We start from the raw sequence: 26,424 nt of genomic DNA, 5'->3' as shown, positions 1-26,424 counted from the left end.
ACTGTCACTGGGGAGCAAGAATTGTAACAAGAGGAACTCGCACTAAATGCCCCTCCAGGCAAGCCTCCTTTTTTATTGCACTTTCGCAATGATTTGTACTCATTATGTTGTTGGGGCAGTTACACATGATCCCACTTTCAATACTGTTTGCGCCTGCAGAGGTTTCCATGCAGACATCTTGCTTCGTTTCCAATCTGTGCATACCCTGTAACTTCCTGTAGCTTTTTTATACAGTGGTACCGCCATGACTGGACCTAATGGTCAGGGGTCCCTTTACCTTTACCTTTACCTTGGGTTAAGAACTTAATTCGTTCGGGAGGTCTGTTCTTAACCTGAAACTGTTCTTAACCTTGGGTACCACTTTAGTTAATGGAGCCTCCCACTGCCGCCGCAGCGCAATTTCTATTCTCATCCTGAAGCAAAGTTCTTAACCCGAGGTACTATTTCTGGGTTAGCGGAGTCTGTAACCTGAAGTGTCTGTAACCCAGGGTACCACTTTACTGCAAATGTTCTGGGATTTCTTCTTCTCCTGTCTGCTGGCTACAGTGCAAGGGAGGTGCCCCTCCAGCAACAGCATTGGGGAAGCTTTGCAGAATGATGTGTGGATGGGTATGAATCCACCACTATTATTGCATCAGTTGCAGAAAAAGCCTGCCCACCCCCCCAAAAAAATGCGACTAGCTTTGAGGGCTACTGAGTTAGAACAGGAGTGTCTGTTTGAGGCTGGGGCAGAGGGATTGTGGGACAAAGACAAGACCTCAGGGAGCAGAGAACGAGGGGGGACCCAGGGCATTTACCTTGTTTCTTCGGGCCTCCACATTATTTCAGGCAGCACCACGACCTCGGTGAATCCCAGGCGGAATTTGGTCAACAAAAGATCGATCCTGCAAATCAGGATGAGAAAGACAGAAATTGTAGTGCCTGGGACAATCCGGCACCAAAGGGCAAACTATCTTCCAGTGGACCTTGCCTGAGGTTCTGGAGCAGCCCCCCAGTTATGAGAAGCTCACCAGCTCCTCCTCCTTTACAGCAGAAACATTTTTATTTGGTTTTCATTATTCCAGCCCCCAATCCCAGCCTCTTACTCTTCTCTGTGCTCTTCAGCATTCGCAATCTGCCCACTGATGAAGACCCGGACTTTGCAATGACTCCAACGTTTCCGGCGGGTGAGGAGGTAGGGAATGAGGAGGGTGAGCCCTGTGGAAGCAGGAAGCAGGAGGCAGAAAGTCATAAGGATGTAAGTAAAGCCCCAGGGAATCAGGCCAAAGGCCCATCTGGTCCAAAACCCTCTTCTCCCAGCGGCCAACCAGATGGAAGTCCACTAGTAGCACCCAACTTGCAACGGCAGTGCTCTCCACCTTGTTGAGTCTCAGACCACGCAACTCTCCCTTTCTGTTCACAGCTCCTCCACCCACAAAGATGGATTCCGAATTTAGGAAGAGAAGCAATGGCCGTGTGCCCCCTGTAGCCTTTTCTTGGTGCTCAAATCTCTGCCCCCAGAAGGAAATGGGGTGCAAGGCCTCCGCTCCTCTAGAAAGGGAGCACACTGCACCGTTTGGGCTCTCCTTGTGAGACGGTCAGCGAGGGGGGAATTACGTTGCTAGGAAACTGGAGTTGGGGCGGGCTCAGATGTATGTTGTTGTTTGTTGTTTAGTTGTTTAGTCGTGTCCGACTCTTCGTGACCCCATGGACCAGAGCACACCAGGCACTCCTGTCTTCCACTGCCTCCCGCAGCTTGGTCAAACTCATGATGGATCGCATGTTATTAATTAAACAATCGTTCTAGGACCTTTTAAACTATGCATGGGGGCTGTTGCTTTGGTTGTTAGTATGCTATGTGTTTTTAATATTGTACACCACTCTGTGATCTTTGGAAGAAGGGTGGTATAGAAATGATGATGATGATGATAGGTGCAAACTTAAACTGGGAAGGAACCATACGTACCTCCATCATCGAAGAGCCAATAGATGTCAATGTTTTTCTTCTTCTGGTTGCCCTGGAAATAGGTTTCCAGGTGTGAGTCAGCACCGACTACTTTGTAGCTGTCACCTGCAGAGAAGAGTAAATGAATGGGGGGAGCCTTTGCAGCAATTCCCCTCTATCACTCCCACATTATTAGTTGATTAACTAATCTAAGGCTTGGTGCCAAAATTGGCTTCTTAGTGGTTTCCTAGCATAAAGGTCAATTGCACAATCGTTAACATATGAACATCCATAATTAAGATAGCAACAATTCAAATATGCGCTGCGTGATTAAAACACACAGTAAAGAAACAAAAACCCACTAAAGCATAAAAATATCAGAAACCCAAATTAAAATTTACAGTTAAACAGTATGTTTTAAGCTTCTAGCCCTCATTTTTGAAGCTCCTTAGTTTTGGGCCTGGAACACCTTCATTCAAACCCCTATTCAGCCCAAGTAGGGATATACCCAGAGCACCCCTGCCAGGGAAGGCTTTGTCTACTCAAGAGTCCTTTAGCTCATTCTACTAAACCACATTTTTTCTTTTTAGAGCAGCCTCACTCAAGGCGTCCAACTTACACTTCCGCTTCTCTTTGCCCAGCGCTGCTTCCGAGTCATCAAAGCCCATGTTCACTGTTGGGGAGAGAGATGAAGAGAGGATTAGTCGAGGCTGTGTGGTTGGTTTTTTTTAAGAAGCCAACAACACCAGAACGAATGATGCAAATTAAGATATTTCATCCACTCTTTCTCTCTTTAGACATAGCATTTACTGCTCTGCCAAATCTGTTTTGCTTCTGCTAGCCTTGGAGAAGAATGAAGAAACCACAAGAGCCACTGAGCGTTTTGCCACCAAGGACAGCTCCATCTTTCAAGCACCCTCTTCTTCCAGAACTAGATGGAGGCTTTGCAGCCTCCAGCACTTTCAGGCCCCGCCCCCTTTCCTGGACACACCCACCTTGCGCTTTCACCTTCCGCGACACATCCAGTCCATCGCGCATCCGGACTAGGCACACTCCGGCGCTGAAATCGAAAGTGTCGCTGCAGCCGGGGAAAGGGGGAGAAGAGAGAGCCGTGGAGATCAACATGCAGCGTCCGTCCAAACAGAACCTGAAATCCTCAACAGCACGTGGCTGTCACTGTGTTCTTTCCCTACTTTATGAGGTTATCTTGTGAAGAGAGCGCCTCTGAACATGTGCCAAGTTGTATTCCGCCCAATTAGTCCTTTCAAGAAAGCAGGGCCTCTGGGCCAAGGAAAAGCATTGCCAGACATTTTGTATACACTTCGGCCTACCCAACTAAGACTCTTTGCTGCTGCTGGAATTGGTTGAAACCAGGAGTGGAGAAGCCTTTTCATCCCGAGGGCCGCACTGCCTCATGGGCAACCTTCCAGGGGCCAGATATGAGTGGTGGGGCAAGGGCTGGGGGCAAAATAGGTGCCTCCATTCCAGCCACTCAATAGCCAGAGGTTTTGACACACATTACCTCCCTCCCTCCAGGCAAGCCAAGGCATGATGTGGAACAGGTGACCCTTCCACATTGGCCATGCTGGCTGGGGGCTGATGGACTGAGTCCAAAAACAACTAGAAGCTTAGAGCATCCCCAACCCTGCTATAAAGGGGAGGAAACATTATCTTGCAGAGGTCTTTCCATCTGGCATCCATGGGCCATACAGCCCACTGGCTTTGCAAACTCACATTCCTCTAAGCACCGGGTACGTCTTGTTGAAACCCGTTTGAGCCCAGTCTCCTAAACCCTCCGCTGCTTCCCCTTCCCGTTGCCTCCATGCCCTTACTGTATTATGCCCACGTAGTTCTCCAGGTTCTGTGGACTGTCGGTCTGCCAATCCTGCTTGAAGCCCAGGACCATGGTGTTGGGTTTGAGTCGCCCGAGACCTGAGACCTAGAGAGAGAGAGAGAGCACAGCAGCTGCCATTAACTTGTAGCCGTATAAAGGACAGAAATCGAGTAGGGTACATGTCCTTATGCTTGGCAACTGCTCTTCAATGTCCCAAGCAGAGGCCTTTCTTCCTGCCCCTTCTTAACCTTTTCAGAGGGCATCATGAGCTGATCTCCGAGGTGAGCCGAGAACCAGGAGTGAGGCCAATATTCGGAACCAGAGAGAAGGCGAAGACAAAGGGAAACCCCTGGGACCAGGGTTGAGAAAGGAGGCAGAATTCAGGACCAGAAGCCAAGCCAGATGGCACAATAGGTGTCAGGAAGACCTTGCTTCTTGAGAAAGACTGAACTCGAGCAGGGAACCTTCTTATGGTCCAGGAGGACCCAAGGATCAGTCTTGGTGGTGGGCAAGGCCTGTCCAGGGGCCTGCAGACACTGAATTGCAGGGGGCAGATGTTCCAATGTTCAGTTCTGTAGCTCACCACACAGGGGAAGCATCACGTAGGTCTGAAGGTTCCTCGTTTGAGTCACAGATTGGACCTGGGGCTTTTGGTTCATTCTCACCCATCTTAGATGAGGGGCAGGAATTGGAAGGACAGGAAGGTGAACTCCCTGGCCCCTCTTGCTGCACGAGGGAGCACCCTAGTATCCACATGTGTACAGAGGAATTAAGAGCTCCTCTCTCAAACTATGCACATCAATGTCCTCCATCCCTTCATGCTTTTTAGCATCTCTGGACAGATTGTGCCATACACTTAAAGCACATCTGATGCACATTTTAAGCAAATGCCTCCCCCCCTAAGAATCTGTAGTTTTCCCCTCCCACAACTACAATTCCCAGCACCCTTAACATACAGTGGTACCTCTGATTACGAACTTAATTTGTTCTGGGGGTCCATTCTTTCTTAACCTGAAACCATTCTTAACCTGAGGTACCACCTTAGCTAATGGAGCCTCTTGCTGCCGCTGCACTGCCGGCGCATGATTTCTGTTCTCATCCTGGGACAAAGTTCTTAACCTGAGGTACTGTTTCCAGGTTAGAAGAGTCTGTAACCCGAGGTGTTTGTAACCCGAGATACCACTGTACTGCAATTCCCAGGATTCTCTGGAGGAAGTAATGTACTTCAGATGCGCTGTAAATCTATGGTGTGGACCTGCCTCTGCCTTTGTTGCCCCACTCCCAATGTTAAAATGACCCCTTTAGGTCAAGACACACCCACACACCTGCATGAGGCTCCTGGCTCCAGCTCTCAGGTCCCCTGTTGTGATGAAGTTATAAAACGAGCGGATCTTGCGTGTGCTGAGCCACTGGAGTTGTTCGTTGTAGTTTTCGAAGCATGAGGAGTCTCCCAGCTGACCGTGCAATAAAAAGATTGATAGTCTGTTAAAAATGGCAGCATCCCAGCTCGTCAGATTTCCCCGGGCTCTTTTCTTTCCATCAACCCCACAAGGCCCTCTCAGGGCAGGTAAACTCACCTCAGCCACGTTCCCACATATCATGAGGCTCACTTTCTTGGTGAAGGCGTTGACAAAGTCCACCAGGGCTGGGCGGAAGCTGGGTGGGCCCGAGAGGACCAAACACTGAGGCCTAGGAAAGTGAAAGAGCTGTAACTAGGGGCCACTTAGTTGGTTATTGGGATTTGTAATTCTGTGAGGGGTGTGTGTGCCTACTAACAACTCTGAGTAACCTTAGCAAACTGAAGTTCCCAGGATTTGATTTGATTATTGAATGTATATACTGCCCTATACCTGGGGGTCTCAGGTGGGTTCACAGAATAAAATCAAGATATTTAAAACCACAAAATACATAATAAAAATAACAACCCAATAGCCCCCACCCACCAAAAAAACACAACATTTTAAAAGGGCATAGGATGTAAATCAGATCAACCAAAGGCCTGGTTAAAAAGGAACATTTTTGCCTGGTGCCTAAAGGTGTATAATGAAGGTGCCAGGTGAACTTCCCTGGGGAGAGCATTCCACAGATGGGGAGCCACTGCAGAAAAGGCCCGTTTTTGTGTTGCCACCCTCTGCACCTCTCGAGGAGGAGGCTACTCTGGGGAAAGCCATGGCTGTTTAAAATTGTATAAGCGTGCTTTAAATGGATGGCGTGGGTGTGACCATTTTTAACCCAGAGTTTACGCTGAAGGCTGCAATCCTAAAATGCAAGCTCCAGTGAGAACAGTACGAGTTACTTCCGAGTAAACACGATGCACGGGATTGTGCTGTGCCTCCCCAGTCTTTGACCCCCCCACCCCACCCACCCCAGAAAAGGGAACAGCACCAAGGAAATCTGGCTCACAGGCCTTCTGTTCTTCACTTGATAAACTAAAGTAGCTCCCTACCGAAAATTCTTGACGTGGTCCTCTACGTCATTCAGGTTCACAGCATTTGACAAGGCCATATTGTAGGTGCCAGCCTGCACTGAGGAACCCCAGTTTACCTCTGTGAGCAGCGGAGAGAAATGAAGAAGAGCTTTAGTCCATATCTACTTTCTGCGATGGATTCAGGCACTGGAAGGACCTGGAGGGGTATCCCACACTGAAGGATCTGCGTCAGGACACAGGGAGATGATCTTGCCTGGCGTAAGGCTATTTGCCCTCCTTGCCCAGGCTTCCCAACCCTCCAGATGTTTCAGACTACAATTCCCATCAGCCCTCACCAGCACACTGCTTGAAAGGAGCTGCACATGGTGCTATTCAAGCCCTGGCCATCAGCTGATTGGGCCCCAGCTGCATGATACATCTAAAGCCAAAGGGAAGTGTTGTCAAGGGTGATGAGAGTTGTTAGGAAACCCCTATCTTTCTCTCACAGAACTACAGTTCCCAGAGTTCCCAGGGAAGAGGGATTGATTGTTAAATTTAATTTCATTGTACACAGGTTGTACATTGACAATAAAGGTATTTTTATTAAATTACTCTGGGAACGGTAGCTCTGAGAGAGTTCCCTTAGCAACTCTAGGCACCCTTAAGAAACTATCTGGGGTGGGGGTGGGGAGTCATGGCTGTTTAATGTGGTGTGATACTTTGGGATTCGGTGAATTGGTTTAAGAAATAAAATCTCCTCCAGCTGATAAGGTTCCAGTGGTTGGCGCTGGCGAGGCACATGCTGCCTTAAGTGGGAGAGGCATAGCACCCGCAACATGGTATAGTCCTCACAACGATGAAGAATTCGTAAATAAGCCTTGACCAGAATTCCTTGACATTTGGACCTGAAGCTCACAGCTCTTTCTATAAGCTAAGCTGGGAAGAAGGTGTGGAGATCTGGGGCGTTCTACCCCCACCCCACCCTTTGCTTCTCAGATCCAACGCCAGGCTCCCCTCACCTGGTTTCTTGTAGGTGGTGTAGGCCAAGCTGATGACGATGATCCCGATGACAATGAGGGCCGACCACCAATTCAGCAGGAACATGATGACCACGGAGACAATGGCGCCAAACAGGGCTGTCCATTTGCTGAAGTAGCGGAAAGAGGGCCTCCAGCCTGGAAGATGGTGGTGATGGGGGAACACAGGTGAGATCAAAAGGCATTGCACGCAGAGAGGGACCTAACACAACTCTACACACAAGCATGTGGCCCCCCAAAAGTATTTGAGGCTACCGATTTCCCTCCAAATGTCTGCTGGTTGGCTATGCAGGTCCAGAATCTTGTGTGGAACTCAGAAGACACTCAAATCTCCACTCAGCCATGAAGTTCACTGGGTTAAATTTGGCCCCCCCCTCTCTCTCTCTACCTAACCTACCTCAAAAGGGTTGTTGTTGTGAGGATAAAATGGATAAGACAGAAGAGAATATGGAGAGGAGATCTTTGCTAATGGTTAAATTTACTCTGGGAAAAGTGGACAGGGACTGAATATCCCTGCGAGAACCAGGGAACCAGGCAGAGGGCCTTGTTGGTGCCCGCCCTGTGGAACGCCCTCCCACCAGATGTCAAGGAAATAAAAAACTATCTGACTTTTAGAAGACATCTGAAGGCAGCCCTGTTTAGGGAAGTTTTTAATGGTTGATGTTTTATTGTGTTTTTAATATCCTGTTGGGAGCCACCCTGAATGGCTGGGGAGGCCTGGCCAGATGCGCGGGGTATAAGTAATAAATTATTATTATTATTACTATCATTATTATTAAGGCTAAAAACACACATACCTTACACACTTCTACACACTTTTACACACACACACACACACACACACACACACACACACACCTCTTACCCTTGCATACACAAACCACTTTTCCAGCTTGCTTTCCTCACTCTGAAGAAAGGGGAGCACAGGAAGGAAATGCAGCAAGCTGTTTAAGCAGGAAGATTCAGATGGGAAGGGGAAGGGGAGGCAGTGTGGCCTAAGGAGAGTGCCGTGGCCCAAATCAGGACCTTCCTCTGCCCCTTTCACTTCTCACCCCAGCCTTCCTGGCAGTGGCTCATCTGACAAAAGCTCGCTGTGAACGCAATGCAGACCAACCCGTTCCTGCCTGGCACAAGTTGCCCAGCCTGTCGGCTCATTCGTCTTTCCCAGCAGGACATGTTTGCTCTTTCCCGCCTTGTTAACCACACACACACACACACACACACACACACACACACACACCATTTCTACTTCCCACACGGCCCACCTGTCCACCACCCACCTTACCTGGGGAGTTGGTGATGGTGGCATGGAAGCAGCTGAAGTTGATGAGGGCATAAGAGCACAAGAAGAAATTGGAGATGACGGGGGCGATGGTGTTCAGATCCGCTGCAGGGGCAAAGAAAGGAAAGGTAAACAAGGAGGCACTGTATTCTGTCACAGAACAGGGGATGGGATGGGGGGGGAGTGCTCTTGTATGCTCTACTCAAGCAGCTAGCCCTCAACGCTGCTAATTTCATAGAATCATAGCATTGTGAGGGGCCCTGAGGGTCATTCCCACAATGCAGGAATCTCAGCTAAAGCAGCCATGACAGATGACCATCCAACCTCTGCTTAAAAACCCCCCAAAGAAGGAGAGTCCACAACCTCCAGGGGGAGACCGTTCATGTCTGTGCTATTTGTTTGTTTATTATTATTTTATTTATTACAATGGTACCTCCGGTTAAGTACTTAATTCGTTCCAGAGGTCCGTTCTTAACCTGAAACTGTTCTTAACCTGAAGCACCACTTTAGCTAATAGGGGCCTCCTGATGCTGCTGCGCTGCTGGAGCACAATTTCTGTTCTCATCCTGAAGCAAAGTTCTTAACCGAGGTACTATTTCTGGGTTAGCAGAGTCTGTAACCTGAAGCGTATGTAACCTGAAGCGTATGTAACCTGAGGTACCACCGTACACCCATTTATTCCTTAACCCCAAACACACAAAAAAGTCACAAAGTGACTGACAAAAGCAGCATGGCCCCCATAAGGGGGGAAAAATCAAGTATTTAAGAAAAACGATGGAGCAAAATCCCTAAAATTATAAAAAGGATTGTTGTACCCCCGCCCTACTAAAAAATGAACACCACGAGACATGCCAGAAAGCATGCAACAGTTTGGGTACTATGCTAGTTTTAGTTAGTGTGGACCTATTTAAATTAAGACACATGGCTGAGTGAGGTCCATTAATTTCAAGAGCTCCACTCTGCATAAAACTCAACATAGCTGAATACCACCCTATGATCTCAACGAATGACCCAAAGCCTGGGAAAATTGGAATGCCTTGGCCTGACACCCAAATGCCAGTGTGGTGTCCTGGCTAGAATATTGTACAATGACCTGGGAGACCAGGGTTAGAATCTCCACTCAGCCCTGAAGCTCACTGTGTCAATCACAAAATGATAGCTTTCGGGGGTGGAAATTGCGGCTCTGATAAATAAGGGAGGGGAGGTGGTCTCGCTTACCAATGAGGATGAAGGCAACAGCTATGAGGAAGGTCAGAGCGTAGGCCCTCAGCGGCTCATTGTTCTTTCCATATCCTTTTGCGAAGAAGCCAATGAGGGGGTAGAGATTGTCCTCGCAAAGGCACTGGGGGGCGGGGAGAGGAGCACAAATGAGAAGGGAGAAGAGGAAAAAGAGTTTGGATTTGATATCCCGCTTTATCGCTACCCTAAGGAGTCTCAAAGTGGCTAACAATCTCCTTTCCCTTCCTCCCCCACAACAAACACTCTGTGAGGTAAGTGGGGCTGAGAAACTTCAGAGAAGTGTGACTAGCCCAAGGTCACCCAGCAGCTGGATGTGGAGGAGCGGAGATGCGAACCCGGTTCACCAGATTACAAGTCCACCGCTCTCAACCACTACACCACACTGGAGGGAGATGTCCAATGGGAGAGATCTTCACAGTTATATCAAACTCCCGTCAACAGTGGGTAGTGCCCATTGAGACCGGTAGGCTCATGCTATCATAGAACTGTAAAACTGGAAGGGTACTCTGAGGGTCTTCTAGTCCAAAGCCTATTGAGATTAAAGCATGGACCTCCACAGCTCCCTATTCGGCATCTGCTAAAAACATTCTTGTTGAGACTAGCCTAAAGGTAAAGGTAAAGGGATGACAGGCAGGGTCAATTACAGGAAAACACCCCTCCCCCCATTTTTAAGTGGAGTTTATGTTCTGAGGCACTACAAATGCTGGCAAAATGCCATCAAGAAAGCCTGCAAACTGCCCGTTTTTGCTCCTGCCACTTTCGGTGAGGTTTGCGGGTCACATCCGGGTTCAGCGCAATGTGCATGTGCGCAGTCGCTCGAAAAGTGTGTAAATGCGGGGGTTTCCTGTAATTTGAGTTCTGTGGAGTTTAGAAGGAAGTTGATTGCCAAGGTCACCTCTGGGGTAGTTGTAAGCAAAAACGATGGGCAAGGCAGGTATGGGCAGACAAGTTGATGGGGCAGTGCCCCATGGGGCCAAGTGGGTCAGCCTCCACAGCCTTCCTTACATCTTGAACTCCAAGTAGAGCTTGGGTATAACACACACACACACACACAGACACACACACGGTTTCCCCAAATTACCTGGAAGACCTTGGGGGCAGAGACGAGGCAGGCCAAAGCTGAGGAGAGGGTGGCGGCAAAGATCCCAGCTGTGATGAGGGGGCTGAACGCAGACACCAAGCTCATGGTCTAAGAGACAAGTGAGGCAACGACAAAACCGTATTATGGGAGGGGGAGGAGAACCCCAGTAAACCCAAGACGCAGCTACAAGGCCTCAATCCAGTCCCACAGAGAGCCAAGGGAGGAGAGGCAGGCACACTGGCTTCCCCTACCTGGTAGTCATTGGCCAAGCCATATTCACAGGTCCCAGCCACGGAGCACTCAGTGAAATTCCACCCAAATTCGCAGGCGCGGCCAACGCAGTCCCCGCTGGTGAAGTTGGCGGACGCCAGGGTGTCGTTCAGGTTGCCGGAGGCGTCGCGGACCATACAGGTGCCTGGCAAGAGGAAAGGCCGCCATTATTTATTGATTTTAAGGTGAAGGGCTTCTTGTGGCCATGAGAGCCCCATGGGCTGGGCAGGGGAGGGGCAAAGCGAGGAGGTCGAGCAGCTGCTATGGGGCAGGTGGCAGGGAGCAGACCAAGCCGTGCGGCATGCTGCCAGCCCTCTATGAGATCCCGCTGCCTTCAGGTGCCGTGGGAGACACTATTGCCCTGCCCGTGTCAAAGGACGATTCACCTGCACCTCTGATCCACTTTAATACATGGAATGGAGGCAGGGAGGCACCAGGTAAAAACATTCCACCTCAGACTATGGCTCCATGCACATGATGCATATGAAGCATGTTCCCTCTACCCCAAAGAATTCTGGGAATTGTAGTTTGTTAAGGGCGCTGGGTCTGTGAAGGGTAAACAATAGTTCCCAGGGTGTTGTGTGGTTTAAATATATGGTGTACGCCAGGAGGCAGCAACATTTTCCAGCCATGGGCCAGTTCACAATCCCTCAGACCATGTGGGGGGGGCCGGACTATATTTTTTTGGGGGGGGGGATGAACAAATTCCTATGCCCCACAAATAACCCATAGATGCATTTTAAATAAAAGCTCACATTCTGCTCATGTAAAAACACGCTGATTCCTGGACTGTCCATGGGCTGGACTGAGAAGGTGATTGGGCCACATCCAGCCCACGGTCCTTAGGTTGCCTACCCCTGGTGTATGCAGTGCTATTCTTCTAGAAAAAAGAGGTGCTGGAACTCACCATGAACCCCTCCCTTGTTCTCTTATAATGGCAATGGCACCCACCTGAGAGGTGCCAGAACTGAGTTCCGGCAAGTTCCGGCTGAAAAAAAGCCCCTGGTGTATGTAGTCTTAGATAATTACGTTGCTGTGAAATGTACCACCTGAGATTCCTGTGGCAGTGAGTTACTAAAGCACCCTGCTCCATCCCTGAGGGCAGGGAAGAGGTTTGTTTTGAATATATTTCTAATGAATGATGTGCGTTTTCGTAGGAACAAGTCAGCATTGTAAGGTGTTCACGTTTTAAAATAAGTCGCTGGAAGACCAGGCAGCAAACACGGTCTAAATCCATTGTTGTCTTCTGGCTAGGCCCCTCAGGGTCAGCCGAAGTGTCTTGGCCCAGCCATGGCATGCGCCATTCTTGTACACAAGCTCTTTACCTATGGTGGCAGCAATAGCCAGGTACGTCAAGGTTGTCAGGAAGATAGCCATGAGTGTTCCCTGGGGGATGGCCACCGCCGGGTCCTGCCGAGGAAACAGCACAATGAGCAATTGTTTAGCAGGGTTTAGGGTGCGACTGGCCAAGGGCATTTCCACCTCACTGCTCTTCGGAGTCAGAGGTGAGGCAGCAAGGCCTTCTTCACCTGGTTGCCCTTTGGTCCCTCCTCTCCCAGAACTGTTCACACCAGCCACCATTCCACCAGGTCAGACAGCTGAGAACTACTAGGTGTTTGACAACACATCCCTTCGCCCCCTTCAACTGCTGAAACTCCAGTTTCGGAGGGAAAGGCAGAGCAAGCGAAAATACATGCAAACAATTCCTGGGGCCCAGCAGACCTGGTGAGGGCCCACGGTTACGCATAGCAACCACCTCACAGGGCAAAACTGTCAACTTTTCCCTTTTCTTGCGAGGAATCCTATTCGGAATAAGGGGATTTCCCTTAAAAAAAGGAAAACGTTGACAGCTATGTCACAGGGTTGTTGTGACGATGAAATGGGGAGGGGGAGAACCAACGTTAGCCCCTTGAGCTGCCCGGATGAGAGGTGGGATATAAATGCAATTCATTGTTGACTAAATTAAGCAGAAGCAAAACACAGACCCAGAACAATTTACCTTAAGGTCTCCCGAGATATTGGCACCAGCCAGGATCCCCGTAGCCGAAGGGAAGAAGATGGAGAACATGCCGAAAAAGCTGCCAGATTCGCCTCGCCATTCAGGGCCGATATTGTCCAAGAAGTTATTGGCTTTGGAAAAGGAGGAGAGAAAAGGAAAGGTGATTTTCTCAAATGCAATGGGGGGGGGGGGGAAGCAGAATGTTCTAGGTTTTTAAAGAGAGAATCAAGTCAAACCAAATTTCTGAATTAAAGGTAGTGGTGGTGATGGTGGTGGTGATGATGATGATGATGACAATAATAATAATAATAATAATAATAATAATAATAATAATAATACCACGCCCATCTGGCTGGGTTTCCCCAGCCACTCTGGGCAGCTTCCAACAAACAATTAAAAATAAATTAAAACATCAATCATTAAAAACTTCCCTAAACAGGGCTGCTTTCAGATGTCTTCTAAATGTCAGATAGTTGTTTATTTCTTTGACATCTGATGGGAGGGCGTTCCACAGGGTGGGCGCCACTACCGAGAGGAACGTTTAGCCCAGCAGGCTTCTCCATTTGACCTGCAAGGCTGTTTTGGCCAAGCCAAGGCACACACCTGATGTCAGGTGTGGGGGGAGTCAGATAAAGATACAGCTGGGCTGAAAGCAAGGGGAAGCAAGCCCCAGAAGTCAGCTGATCCCCTGTTTTAGGTAGGCTGGGATTGTTTTGTCCCAGCAGGGCAGATCTTACAGGGTGAATGGTTCTGGGAGGAAGCTGGTTGCCTGGGGCGCAACAGATTGTGGAGGACGTGGCCCTTACTTCGATAGCTGAAGTACCCCTTAGACATTTTCTCTGGAGTGGCTGGGATGAAGGTGCCCACAAAATAATTGATGAAGGAGATCATGATGACGAAGAAGAAGACAACTTGAGCCTGGAAAGAGAGGGATTATTAAATGCAGCCATGCTTCCTAGCAAACTTTTTCTTCACCCAACTGGAAGCCAGCCCTATCTGGTCCTGATTCTCAGGGTCTCTTCTTGATTGACACTCTCTCTTCTCTTATCCACAGGACAAGAATTCTTCTTCTGCTCTTTCTAAAATCAAAGCTGGTGCACACACCCAACCGCCACAGCCCCAGGACTCCTGGCTTCCTGAAACTCTGTTTTAACTGCACCCCGTTACCCAAATCCAAATATGCCTTCCTTTCCAGTTACCTTGGCCTCCCATTCCATGCCAGCCAGGGCGATGCCCAGGAGAACAGTGATGGTGATCACACCCACGATGCGGATGTCGTTTGTTGGGTCGCTCATCACCCCGTCGAACTCCTGTCGAAGGAGAGTGAAGGTGAGATAGGCCTCAAAGGAAGGTCTGACCTGCTCCCCTGGGATTGCCTTCTCCTCTTTGGGTCCTTGGTTCGTGTCCATCGCTGAGAGCACAGGGGAACAGAGCTGCCAGCTCAGGGGCTGAGTGGTGCCCTCTGCCATTGTGCAACCCAGGGTTTCAGGCAAGGGTTAGGGTTAGGGTTAGGGCTCCTCTTCCCAGCATAAGCGTCTCCACTAGAATATTCTAATGAACATCTGCAAATTGGGGGAGGAGACTGCTGCCATGTGACGTCACTTTTCTTCCCCATTTTTGCCCCATCCAGGAAATAAACATCTATCTGAGTGTTAGAATACATCTGAAGGCAGCCCTGTACAGGGAGGTTTTTAAAAAAATGTTTGAAGGTTTTTGTGTTTTGATATTATGTTGGAAGCCACCCAGAGTGCTGGGGCAATCCAGTCAGATGGGCGGCATATAAATTAAAAATAAATATTGTCTTTACTTTTGTTGCTGTTGCCGTTGTCTAAGAAGGGCCTATGCAGTGTTGCCAGTTTGGCCAGAAAAAACACACCACAACCAACACTAGAATAGCCTAGAGCTCAACAGGGCCACCCGATAATTTCTGCAGGTCAAACTGTTGCTAAAGAAATGGGTGTGGGGGCCAATACATGGGGCGGGATGGCATGGGAGCGCGTGCCACACGTACCACAAGGAGGTCCTTGACAGTTTCGGAGAAGCCCACCACGTGCATGCCCACAGCGACGGCGTTGGCAAAGGAGAAGAGAAGGCCGATGGAGCCTCCCAGCTCTGGGCCCAAGCTGCGGGAGATGAGAAAGTAGGTACCCCCTGTGCCAGGAGACAATTCAGATGTTATTTACTCCTCAGGGCTGGCTCTGAAGATGTGCAGCTAGTGTCAAGCAACTGATTGATGCTGGGAACGCACCTTCAAAGGGGCCAGCTATAACCACCGACCAGCCGATTGGCCGCTACATGGAGTCCCTTAGTAGCCCATTTAGAGCAGAGTTTCCCAAACTTGAGTGTCCAGCTGTTTTTGGACTACAACTCCCATCATCCATAGCTGGCAGGGGTCAGGGTTGATGGGAGTTGTAGTCCAAAAACAGCTGGAGACCCAAGTTTGGGAAACCTTGATTCAGAGGAAGCAATTCGAATTCAAGCCAGTTTCTCCAAAGGAAGCATTTCCCCCAGCAAAGTTGTGTAGCTTAGCGTGGGCCCCATATTTTGAGAGACACTAGAGGAAGATACCCACATTGGGGCTCCTTTCCTGGGTGGACCCCACCCCCACCCCAGCCCTCATTTGCTTGCCCCCAACCCTGGATTCAAAGTGCATCTCTTCCTGGAAGGAAAGAGAAATGCATTTGGAAACTGCTGAGCCTTCTCCTCACTCTTGGAAGCATTCATACATTCGGAGAGGTCAGGGGAACAGGCAGTAGGGCTGGCAGTGGGCCCCACAGCAAGGCAGGAGTCTGCGAACGCTGACTCCTGACTCCAGCTTTGTTGCAGCTCTCTGTGGCAACACCACAGCAACCCACTTTCAGCATGTTCAAATTTTGTTCCCACACACTTACCAATTATTGCTCATTCCACCTTTATCAATGGCCACATTTGCTCCATACACGTAAAGCTCCATTTTAAACAATTGTAGGTTTCCTCAAAGAATTCTGGGAGCTGTAGGCTGTTAAGGGTGCTGGCAGTCGTCAGGAGACCCTTATCCCCACCCCCTGAGCTACAGTTCCCAAGTTGCCGGTGAAGAAGGATTAACTGCTAAACCACTCTGGGAATTGTAGCTCTGTGAGGGGAATAGGGGGTCTTCTATTGACTCACAATATCCTTAACAAAGAATACTTTGGGGGAAGTCACAGCTGCTGAAAGGGGCCTCAAGGTGCTTTAAACCAGGGATCTGCAAACTTTTTAAGCAGGGGGGGCGGTCCACTGTCCCTCAGACCTTGTGGGGGGCCGGACTATATTTTGAAGAAAATATATGAACGAACTCCTATGCCCCACAAATAACCCAGGGATGCATTTTAAATAAAAGGACACATTCTACTCATGTAAAAACACACTGATTCCCGGACCATCCACGGACCGGATTTAGAAGGCGATTGGGCCGGATCCGGTCCCCAGGCCTTAGTTTGCCTACTCCTGCTTTAAAGGTATGGCGCGAATGTGGCCGTTGCCTAGCAAGGGGCAAAAAGATTGGCTTCCATTTGGCGAAGAGGAAGATGGCTTACCTGCTTTGACCTTGCCGTTGGTGGAGATGGCGGAGATGGAGAGTCCCGTGATGCTGGTCACCACAGAAGACATTAAAATGATCAGCCAGGTTAACCCTGGGGAGGGGGAGGAAAAGAGGTAACTGAGTGAGTTAGCAATCCTGTCAGCATCACCAACAGACCTCACCAACACCCACTTTCTGAACCTAATGGTTCAGGCCAGTGGTTTTCAACCAGTGGCGTAGCGTGGGTTGTCAGCACCCGGGGCAAGGCAAGTAATTTGCACCCCTAACCCGTGGATTTGCGCCCCCCCCAACCTGTGGATTTGCGCCCTCTAACCCTAACCCCCAGATGTTGCGCCCGGTGCGGCCAGCCCCCCCTGCACCCCCCACGCTACGCCACTGTTTTCAACCAGTGTGCCGTGGCACCCTGGGGTGCCTTGATTGATGGTCAAGGGTGCTGCAGGTAACACTGGCCTCTGTCCCTCTTTCCTCCCCTCCCTCCCCTGATGCCTTCTCACGTCTCTGTCTCCCAAAGGCTTGTGCGGCTGTTCGTTGCAGCTGAGCTGGCTACAAAGCTCCCCAGGCTAATTGTGCTTCTGGGCCTGGTCAGGGAGGAGGCACCTCTCTTTGGGGCAGGGAGTGGGGGGCAGCTCAAAGGACTCCCAAGGAGAAGGGAGAGGAGCCTGAGTGAATACACTCCACAAGGGAGGGTGCTCAAAAAAGGGTGAGAGGCTGCCATCTCTGCAGGCAAGGGGTGACACAACTGGGCTCTTGAGCCCCACAGGGGTGTGGTAGAAAGAAGGCAGGTGGTCAAGGGAGCCGAGGACTCAAATACGTTGAAAACCTGTTAGGCACCCCTCAAAAAAGTCCCACAGGCAGTGGGGTGTCGAAGGGACCAGCCGGGTGTGAAGAGGCTCGCTGCGATCACCGGAGCCCCGCCACTGCATCAGCAGCGAGTGGGGTGTGTGTGTGAGAGAGACAGTGGCCTGAGCCTGCCCGTGGCTGCAGCGCAGCTCAGAAACCTGAAACCACGAATTGCCTCCTGAAGCAGCATACTTTCAAAGGAAAAAAGGTATTGTCAACAACAATGGACTTTTCAAAATAAAAAGAACTGGATTTAATTTAGATTTGGCAAAGACGGAATCTAAAAAGGAAGTCAACTTCTGTCTTTTGAAGGGAAGAGTTTGCAGTACAGTGGTACCTCGGGTTAAGTACTTAATTCGTTCCGGAGGTCCGTTCTTAACCTGAAACCGTTCTTAACCTGAAGCACCACTTTAGCTAATGGGGCCTCCTGCTGCTGCTGCGCCGCTGGAGCACAATTTCTGTTCTCATCCTGAAGCAAAGTTCTTAACCCGAGGTACAATTTCTGGGTTAGCAGAGTCTGTAACCTGAAGCATATGTAACCTGAGGTACCACTGTACAGACTTGTGAATGGGAAAAAAAACTTTGGAGACACATCAGTCTTTAGATACTTTTTAAACTGCACTTTTGTTACTTTGTTACTTAATAACACTATATATTTTGGATACAAGAAGAAACTATTGCTTTTGGTTCTTTGATTTCTTAAAAGGAAGATACAGGAAGTGATTGGATTACTCTCAGTTTTTATGAATGGGCATGCAGACTTTATGAATGAAAGTACTGAAAAGCTTCGACAAATGGCAATTAAAAAAAAAAATTCTAAACAGGACCCTGGATCTTGCCACATCCTACCAAAGCTTGGCAGGAGGTAATCCCAGCCAGGGGAAGTGCCTGGTAAGAGGTGGAGTAGGAGAAAGGGGAGGGGGGAGAGGATTCCTTTTTAAAGAGCAGGGCCTGTATTGGAATAAAAACTAAATAAAAACTGCGAGAAGCAACAGATATTGGATTACAAATATCATTTGGATTATAAATACATGTGGGAAATTTTTGGAGTCACAGTGGAAATATTTTGGATTACAAGACATTTTGTGGATTATAATATAACTAGAAGTTTAGCAAGTGCTAACTCATCATCAAGGAGACAACAGTGAGTTTGAACAGTGGTAACTATTAGACTTCTATTGTGGTCTGCTTTTTTTATTTCTTCTTCTGTAGATTGTATATAAAGGTGATCTTGCCCTCTTTTCTCTTTTTATTTTTTGGATATTGTGGAACTTTTATAATTTTCTGTTAATCTGAAAGTGTTGTTATAGTTTGGTTTAAAAGGATGTGGAAATTGGATTGGTGGGAGAACTGTTGTATACAAGACAGGAGTGAGAAGAAGACAGAAGGGCTGAAGTGTCCTTGAGAGAGAAGTGTTTGGGAACAGTTTGGTTTGAGAACTGACATGGCAGAGAAATCTAAACAAGAGCCAGTAAAACAGAGAGTGTCTGAAAGAAGGAGAGGCTCAGCACAGGAAGATATAGAAAGAAGGCAGTTGGTCAAGGGAGCCGTGGACTCAGAAACGTTGAAAACCTCTGGTTTAGGCTACTCCTGGTTTCCCCTTCCAAAGTCTCCCAATTGTTTTCACCCAAATGTTCCTTATTTGCTAGATAAGGTTGAAATTCTGGACTGGTTTACACAAACACACACACACACACACGGAAGGCAGATGTGCACAATTTTTGTTCTAAAAATAATCAAAGTCATAATGGAAAAATTCAGAAGAGGAACAAGGGCTGGAATGCAAACAAGAGATCATATCTGACTAAGTGGCCCTGTTGATATTAGGTAAAGGTAAAGGAACCCCTGACCATTAGGTCCAGTCGTGTCCGACTCTGGGGTTGCGGCGCTCATCTCGCTTTATTGGCCGAGGGAGCCGGTGTACAGCTTCCGGGTCATGTGGCCAGCATGGCTAAGCGGCTTCTGGCGAACGAGAGCAGCACACAGAAACGCCGTTTACCTTCCCGCTGGAGTGGTACCTATTTATCTACTTGCACTTTGACATGCTTGTGAACTGCTAGGAGGGCAGGAGCTGGGACCGAGCAACGGGAGCTCACCCCGTGGTGGGGATTCGAACTGCCGACCTTCTGATCGGCAAGTCCTAGGCTCTGTGGTTTAACCCACAGCACCACCCACGTCCCTTCCTGTTGATATTAATGAGGCTAAAAAGCCCAATCTGCACTATATATTTAAAACGGTGTCATGCCACTTTAATCAGCCACGGCTTTCCCCAATGTGCACTGGGAACTATGGTTTGTTAAAGGTACTGATGGTTGTGAGGAGAGTCCCAGTTCCTTGCACAGAGCTACAATTCCAAGTGGTTTAACAGTCTGTCTTCACAGAGAAGTGTGGAAATGTAGCTCTGGGAAGCTATGAATGTTTAAAGGTAAGCTACTGCTGTAGATGTATAGAGCAGATGGGGGCCTTAGTTATGTTAATTAACTTCCGTGGGTCTACTCTGAGTAGCACCGGCTACAACTCAATATTTCACACAAATATTTGAAAATGGTTTCATAAAAATCAGATTCTAAATAGTTGAAACCCACTTTCATTAATTACTGGTGGTTATCCTGGTTGACGGCGCAGGTGGCGCTGTGGGTTAAACCACAGAGCCTAGGACTTGCCGATCCGAAGGTCGGCAGTTCGAATCCCCGCGATGGGGTGAGCTCCCATCCTGCTCCTGCCAACCTAGCAGTTCGAAAGCACGTCAAAGTGCAAGTAGATAAATAGGTACCACTCTGGGGGGGAGGTAAATGGCATTTCCATGCGCTACTCTGGTTCGCCAGAAGCGGCTTAGTCATGCTGGCCACATGACCCAGAAGCTGTATGCTGGCTCCCTCGGCCAATAAAGTGAGATGAGCGCCACAACCCCAGAGTCGGTCACAACTGGACCTAATGGTGAGGGGTCCTTTTACCTTTATCCTGGCTGACAGAACAACCTGACAACCTCAACACATTTATATCTCTTATTTCACATATGGTAGCTCAGCTGGTAGAGCACGAGACTCTTCATCTCAGGGTCATGAGTTTGCGTCCCGTTTTGGGCAAAAGATTCCTGCATTGCAGCGGGTTGTGTTAGATAACCTCTCATAGTCTCCAGCAACTCTACAATTCTATGGTTCTTCCCTCTTCTCTCCCCCTACCCACCTTATGCATACATGATGTAAATGTATTTTCAAACATGTACAGGTGTCCACATCAGGAATGAAGGTTCAAGCACGAAAGGGCTGTGCGAAACAGTTCACACAAAAACACACCACAAAAAGAGGACAGCCTCTTTTCCTTTTAGTCCCAGCTGTCCATGGGTAAAATGACTCTCACCTATCCCGGCTTGTGCTGTTATCCATGGCAAACGAAGGTAAAGGATCACACCCCAGATGTTCAGCATGCACCGGATCTTCGGAAATAGAAGAAGAAGAAGAAAAAAGCTGAGAACCTAACAGCACACCGACACTAGGGATGGAGGAGAAACTCGGTTCCGTATGAATGTGAGCAAATTCTCAGCATCCGGAACAAGATGCGAACCAACACCCCACTATCTTTCAAAATTCGCACTCATCCGAATTTTGCTATGCTGTTCTCCAACCCAACGGTGTTTGCACAACTGGGTGCAAAGTCTGCATTAAAAGTGAAGACGTTGGTGACAATAAAATGCAGAGGTGGATTTATATTGGGGGAAACTGCTTGCATACATTAGTCCAAACTGCACATCTTAAAGGGGTTGGTTAGGACATTCACACTAAAATGCTGGTGAATTTTCATGAAGGGTTAAAATAAATAAATCACAAGTTGCTGCAAAATGTGGAGAACTGAATTTAAGATTTGAAAAGTTAGAAACTGAGAGTTCTGGTGCCTCCAGATGTTCTGGACTACAAACTACAATTCCCATCAGCACCAGCCAGCACTGATGCCCTGGCTGAGTCTGAGGGGACCTGTAATTCCAAAACATCTGGGGGGGGCACCAGAACAGCAAAGGTTGAATCTATGTTGTATGTCTTACTGGTTGCCTTTTATGTACAATGGTACCTCGGTTTAAGAACAGCCCTGTTTATAAACTATTCGGTATAGGAACTCTGCAAAACACCTACTACTCGTCTCCCGTGATTTTCATTCCTACAACGTAGTGTCCTGGTTACCGAACTTTACCTCAGTCTATGAATGGAAGGGCACCAGCAGTGGGAGGCCTCATTAGGGAAAACGTGCCTCGGTTTAAGAATGGCTTTGGTTTAAGAACCGACTTCCGGAACGGATTAAGTTCGTAAACCGAGGTACCACTATATATATAATTCAGGACCAATTCATTGGCTGCTGCTGCTTCTCTTGCATCTTCCCAACATTATTTTATACTCCTGGGACTAGATGGGCACCCTTCTCCTTTCCCTGCAATCCAATCAATCCACTCATTTTTTGACTTTACCATGACACCGGTCACCCAGCCAAAGCGGACTGGTTCCGCTTCTGGTTCGTCGGCTTCCACATCTTTCTCCTCTGCCTCCGTAGCACTGGGATCTCCTTTTGTCTGTGAAAAACAATGCAAGGGAATGGGATGAGGGAGTTAACAAGCACACATTGGAATTTAGGGGCAGAATAAAACATCTCAAGTTTGAGAGGATGCCAGCGTTCTGTTAATTTTGCATTCGCTTCTTGTGAAGTCTTGCTTGGTGCAATAATAATATTATAATAATTTATTATTTATACCCCGCCCATCTGGCTGGGCTTCCCCAGCCACTCTGGGCGGCTTCCAAAAAAATATTAAAATACATCAAATATTAAAATACATCAAATATTAAAAGCTTCCCTAAACAGGGCTGCCTTCAGATGTCTTCTAAAAGTCTGGTAGTTGTTGTTCTCTTTGACATCTGGCGGGAGGGCATTCCACAGGGAGGGTGCCACTACCGAGAAGGCCCTCTGCCTGGTTCTCTGTAACTTGGCCAGAATGGACAGAAGGAAAAGAGGAGAACTTGGGTAGGTCAGGAGGATGATATTTTAATTGCCCAAGTGGTCTTCTGTAGAAATAGAAACCTTTGTCTCCAAGTGAAGAGGCCCATCCTATTGAGTTACACCAAGGGTGAGGAACCTCTGGCATCAGAGCCGGCTCAAAACATTTTAGCACCTGAGGCAGACCGCAAAATGGCACACAGCCATGCCTTGCCAGAGAATAAGGGTGTGTGAAGATCTACACCAGCAACACGAGTGGAATAAAGATCTGCATGGGGACCAAGGGTGGGAAGAAACCAGCAGGGCCTCCATTTTGCCAAGAGGCCACTGTAGAGGTGGCTTAAGGGGAAGGCTGCTGAGGAGGAGAGAGATCTGGCCTCCAATGCATCCCTTGCAGGCCGGATCTGCTGTCCTGTGGATCCTGCTGCCCAAGGTGGTTGCCTCACCTTGCCTCATGAGTGGGCCGGCCCCGTGTGGCCCTCCAGAAGCTGATGGACTCCAACTCCCATCAGCCCCAGCCAGCTTGGCCAATGGCCAGGGGTGATGGGAGTTGTAGTCCAGAAAAATCTGCAGGGCCACAGGTTCCCTTCCTCCATTTAACATGCAGCGAAAGGTCCTTCCTTGCCAGCTGTTTTCAAAAGTGTGCTATTGCACCCAGTGATGTACGTTTTCTGGAAAACTCTGGCAGACGCCACCTTTGGCAGAAAAGCGTCCTCTAACGGGTCTCACCAGATCTGCGTTTCTGAGCATGTCCAGCGACGGGCGGACCTTCCGCCGCCCAGGAGGCGCTGAAAGGGCGTAGAATTCATAGCGAGGGCAGGCGTCTATCGTGGTCTCGTAATCCGGAGGGTCTGAAAGAGATCCGTTTTCCTCCATCTGCGAAGGTGGCGGGAGCTCCGCAGGGCATTTGGGGGCACTCTTGGCTTGGTCCGAGGGGGGTCCATTCTGCTGCTTGCGGATCTTAAACCGCCCCAGGGAAAAGATGGTTTTATATGATGAGTCCTCCTCCTCCATCGTCTAAGCGGGGTTGTTCTTTTCAGCTGTCAGACGAGAAGCATGGGGAAGAAGCAGCAGAGATGACAGAGTTAAAACATGGCACTTAATTGTATACCTCAAACCATTCTTGGGCTCTGAAACATTCTTTTTCATTCACAGGACTCAGCCCAACAGTATATGAATTTGCAATAAAGACATGAGTGTCCCTAAGGATATACAGAGTGCTAAAAAAACACCCATCTAAACCAGACATCTAAATATGAGAAAGGGACTTGGGGGGACACAAGATTTGGTGGCAGGGTGTTAATTGCACTAAATAGGGTCTGTAATTTTGCACCTGAGGAATCAGCTGGACACCACAACCTGTACGAATGAATAAAGCGAAGGCAAATGCATGTGCAATTTTGGTCCTGCTGCTCTTGGAGTGTGAGCGCTATGCAGGATAACGAAGACTCTGACCCCTTGGCTGCTTAAAATGCAACTCAGCAGTCTCTCTCTCTCCCCCTTGATTCTCACACACACACCGGCTGGAGGAGATGAAGAAAGGAAAGGTGTTAAGACAGGGTAAATGGTAACATGGGGAGCAGAGAGAGAAACCGCACAGGAGAGATGGACAGACAGAGATGCAGGGACAGGTATGTCGATGTCTCCGCTCCCTTTTTTACCTGCTCCTCCGATGTGTCTCTCCACTCAGCCAGCCTTTGGCAACTTATCTCTCTCCAGGCAGCAGGTTCAACTCCTGTCCCCCTTTGCCTTATAAAGGTCCCGGATAATGCCAGGCCTAGCTTTCCCAAAACTGGACCCAACAGCTCCTGGCTGCCCTGATCCCTCCCATATATCCACCCCTTCTCCAAACAGACAAACTTTCCGAGTGCACAGCAGTGCGGTGGGGGTTGGAGAGGGAGATGATTGAAGGCACATCCTGTCCACTCCTTGCACATCGACGCATGACTTATAAATCCTATTTGCACTGCCTTATCTGTTCCCCTACCACGTTCTTTCCACTGCGGCCGGTTTGCACAGGGCAATGGAAACTTGAAAAAAGACAATGGGCGACAGGGAGACTGGAGCCACAGGGATCAGCCTGGCTGGGCGCACGCCGGGCCCATGCGCCAGGGGACCCTGCCAATGGGGTCGAGAACACACGTGTCCCAGGTGAGGCGATCAATGTGGCAGGCAGGTTTAATGGGCTGCTCAGGGCTGGGAGGGGGGTTCTGTTCCATGCTGCGACTGAGCCGCCTGGGTCATGGGTCACTGACGCAACGGTGCAGTCGTTTTCAAACTGCATTCTGGGAAGCCACGAAACGAGCAAGGGGTTGTTACTCCATTAGGAGATCCATCAGGGCAGACAAACTTTTGCAAAAGGCAGCTTCCTCGGCACCCCAGCTGACCTGAGCTGACCTTACAATGCGCTGCCACAAAACAGTCCTGGGTGTCATGATCTGGGTAAGATGTGGGAACTTGTGGGAGCTACTTCCTTGTTTGGTGGAACCCTGAGGCCCACCAACCAGCTGAAAAATAATGTTGAGGGAAGCCGGGGGGGGGGCATAGCGAGATGCAAAATGGTGCCCATTTACCTCCTGCACCCCATGAGCCACACATACTGGTATGACTCATATGTACAGTGGTACCTCGGGTTACAGACGCTTCAGGTTACAGACTCCGCTAACCCAGAAATAGTACCTCGGGTTAAGAACTTTGCTTCAGGATGAGAACAGAAATCGTGCTCTGGTGGCGCGGCAGCAGCAGGAGGCCCCGTTAGCTAAAGTGGTACCTCAGTTTAAGAACAGTTTCAGGTTAAGAACGGACCTCTGGAACGAATTCAGTTCTTAACCCGAGGTACCGCTGTACAAGGTGCTATATATCTGGATTTAATTAGAAGGATTTCTGTACTGATTAATATACCATATATATATATATATATATATATATATATATATATATATATATATGCAGTATATAATTATGCATCACCGGGGTTGGCGTAGATAACCCTCCCAACTCTACATTTCTATGATTCTATGAACGTAAAAGCATTAAAGCAGAGAGACTTTTTTTTAAAAAACAACAACAACCAAGCAGTAAAAACAGTATTATAAAGACAGTGATTCAGCGGTAAGAGAGTCCGATCTCATGCCGCAGGCAAAAGGGATACTGTACAACAAGACACCTGAAGCAATTGATGCATAAATGCTTTGTGTATGACTGACTACCTGCCAGCAACAGGAGAGATTTTTATTGCTGCCTCTGCAAACCGGCAATCTCGTTGATTCTTATCTAGGGTGCACCATCAGTTCACGCAGGGCGACAGCGGGGCCTAGCCGGCCTAGCCAACCCTGTGTGAGAACTCCTTGTGCACCCAAAATATTTCACGTGGATTTCACCAAGGCACACAAACACACACACACAGAGAGAGAAACAACAACAACAACAACAACAACAACAGCCTGGCCTCCTCCTCATGCCTTTAGCAGCAGTTTGGTATGGAAAAATAATCAAGTGAGGCTTTCCATGGAGATCATCTGCAGAGGAAGCTATTTTGTTAAGAAAATAGAGCAGGGGGATAGTGAATATATTATATTATTATTATTATTATTATTATTATTATTATTATTATTATTATTATTATTATTAACTCTGGGGTGGGGTGGAGCTAAAAGCACCATGTCACACCTTAAGTCAAAAGAGCAAAAACTAACCTCAGCAGGTGACCTGATATTTTTCATTTAAAGATGTTTAAAGTAATAAGCTTGTTTGTTTGTTTGTTTGCTTGCTTGTTTTATACCCTGCCTGCCCTTCCCAAAGAAGCCCAGGGTGGCAAACAAGTGATAAAGTGATAAAACAATGAAATGTATTAAAAGCAACTTATAAAGGGCTTCTTGAAAGAGGAAGGTCTTCAACAGGCTCCAAAAAAACCCCCCCAAAACAGAATTTTAACAAAATGTGCCCAAGCACCTGTCAATAAACCCAGCTTCTTTG

At 48.5% G+C, this 26,424-nt stretch overlaps 1 protein-coding gene across 1 annotated transcript in view; it reads right to left on the bottom strand.

Annotated features, from left to right (window-relative positions):
* Window positions 1-26,424, bottom strand: part of LOC309353958 (solute carrier family 12 member 3-like) — a 34,333-nt gene that overhangs the window by 3,251 nt on the left and 4,658 nt on the right. The window contains exons 2-24 of the mRNA XM_081883603.1: window positions 23,179-23,489; window positions 21,929-22,030; window positions 20,833-20,908; window positions 16,628-16,723; window positions 15,085-15,224; window positions 14,273-14,383; window positions 13,880-13,991; window positions 13,074-13,204; window positions 12,400-12,484; window positions 11,056-11,219; window positions 10,805-10,912; window positions 9,703-9,826; window positions 8,488-8,589; window positions 7,185-7,340; window positions 6,205-6,304; window positions 5,336-5,447; window positions 5,084-5,212; window positions 3,757-3,863; window positions 2,920-3,002; window positions 2,544-2,597; window positions 1,946-2,050; window positions 1,086-1,197; window positions 798-884 (exon numbers count right to left, since the gene is read on the bottom strand). Of these exons, the coding sequence (XP_081739729.1) occupies window positions 798-884; window positions 1,086-1,197; window positions 1,946-2,050; window positions 2,544-2,597; window positions 2,920-3,002; window positions 3,757-3,863; window positions 5,084-5,212; window positions 5,336-5,447; window positions 6,205-6,304; window positions 7,185-7,340; window positions 8,488-8,589; window positions 9,703-9,826; window positions 10,805-10,912; window positions 11,056-11,219; window positions 12,400-12,484; window positions 13,074-13,204; window positions 13,880-13,991; window positions 14,273-14,383; window positions 15,085-15,224; window positions 16,628-16,723; window positions 20,833-20,908; window positions 21,929-22,030; window positions 23,179-23,463 (2,681 nt within the window). The 5' untranslated portion in view covers window positions 23,464-23,489. The remainder of the gene's footprint in view (window positions 1-797; window positions 885-1,085; window positions 1,198-1,945; window positions 2,051-2,543; window positions 2,598-2,919; window positions 3,003-3,756; window positions 3,864-5,083; window positions 5,213-5,335; window positions 5,448-6,204; window positions 6,305-7,184; window positions 7,341-8,487; window positions 8,590-9,702; window positions 9,827-10,804; window positions 10,913-11,055; window positions 11,220-12,399; window positions 12,485-13,073; window positions 13,205-13,879; window positions 13,992-14,272; window positions 14,384-15,084; window positions 15,225-16,627; window positions 16,724-20,832; window positions 20,909-21,928; window positions 22,031-23,178; window positions 23,490-26,424) is intronic.

Source organism: Podarcis melisellensis, assembly GCF_964234715.1.
Source record: "Podarcis melisellensis genome assembly, chromosome: 13".
In the NCBI taxonomy this organism is placed as follows: Eukaryota; Metazoa; Chordata; class Lepidosauria; order Squamata; family Lacertidae; genus Podarcis; species Podarcis melisellensis.
This window is presented reverse-complemented; position numbering and strand designations above follow the sequence as displayed.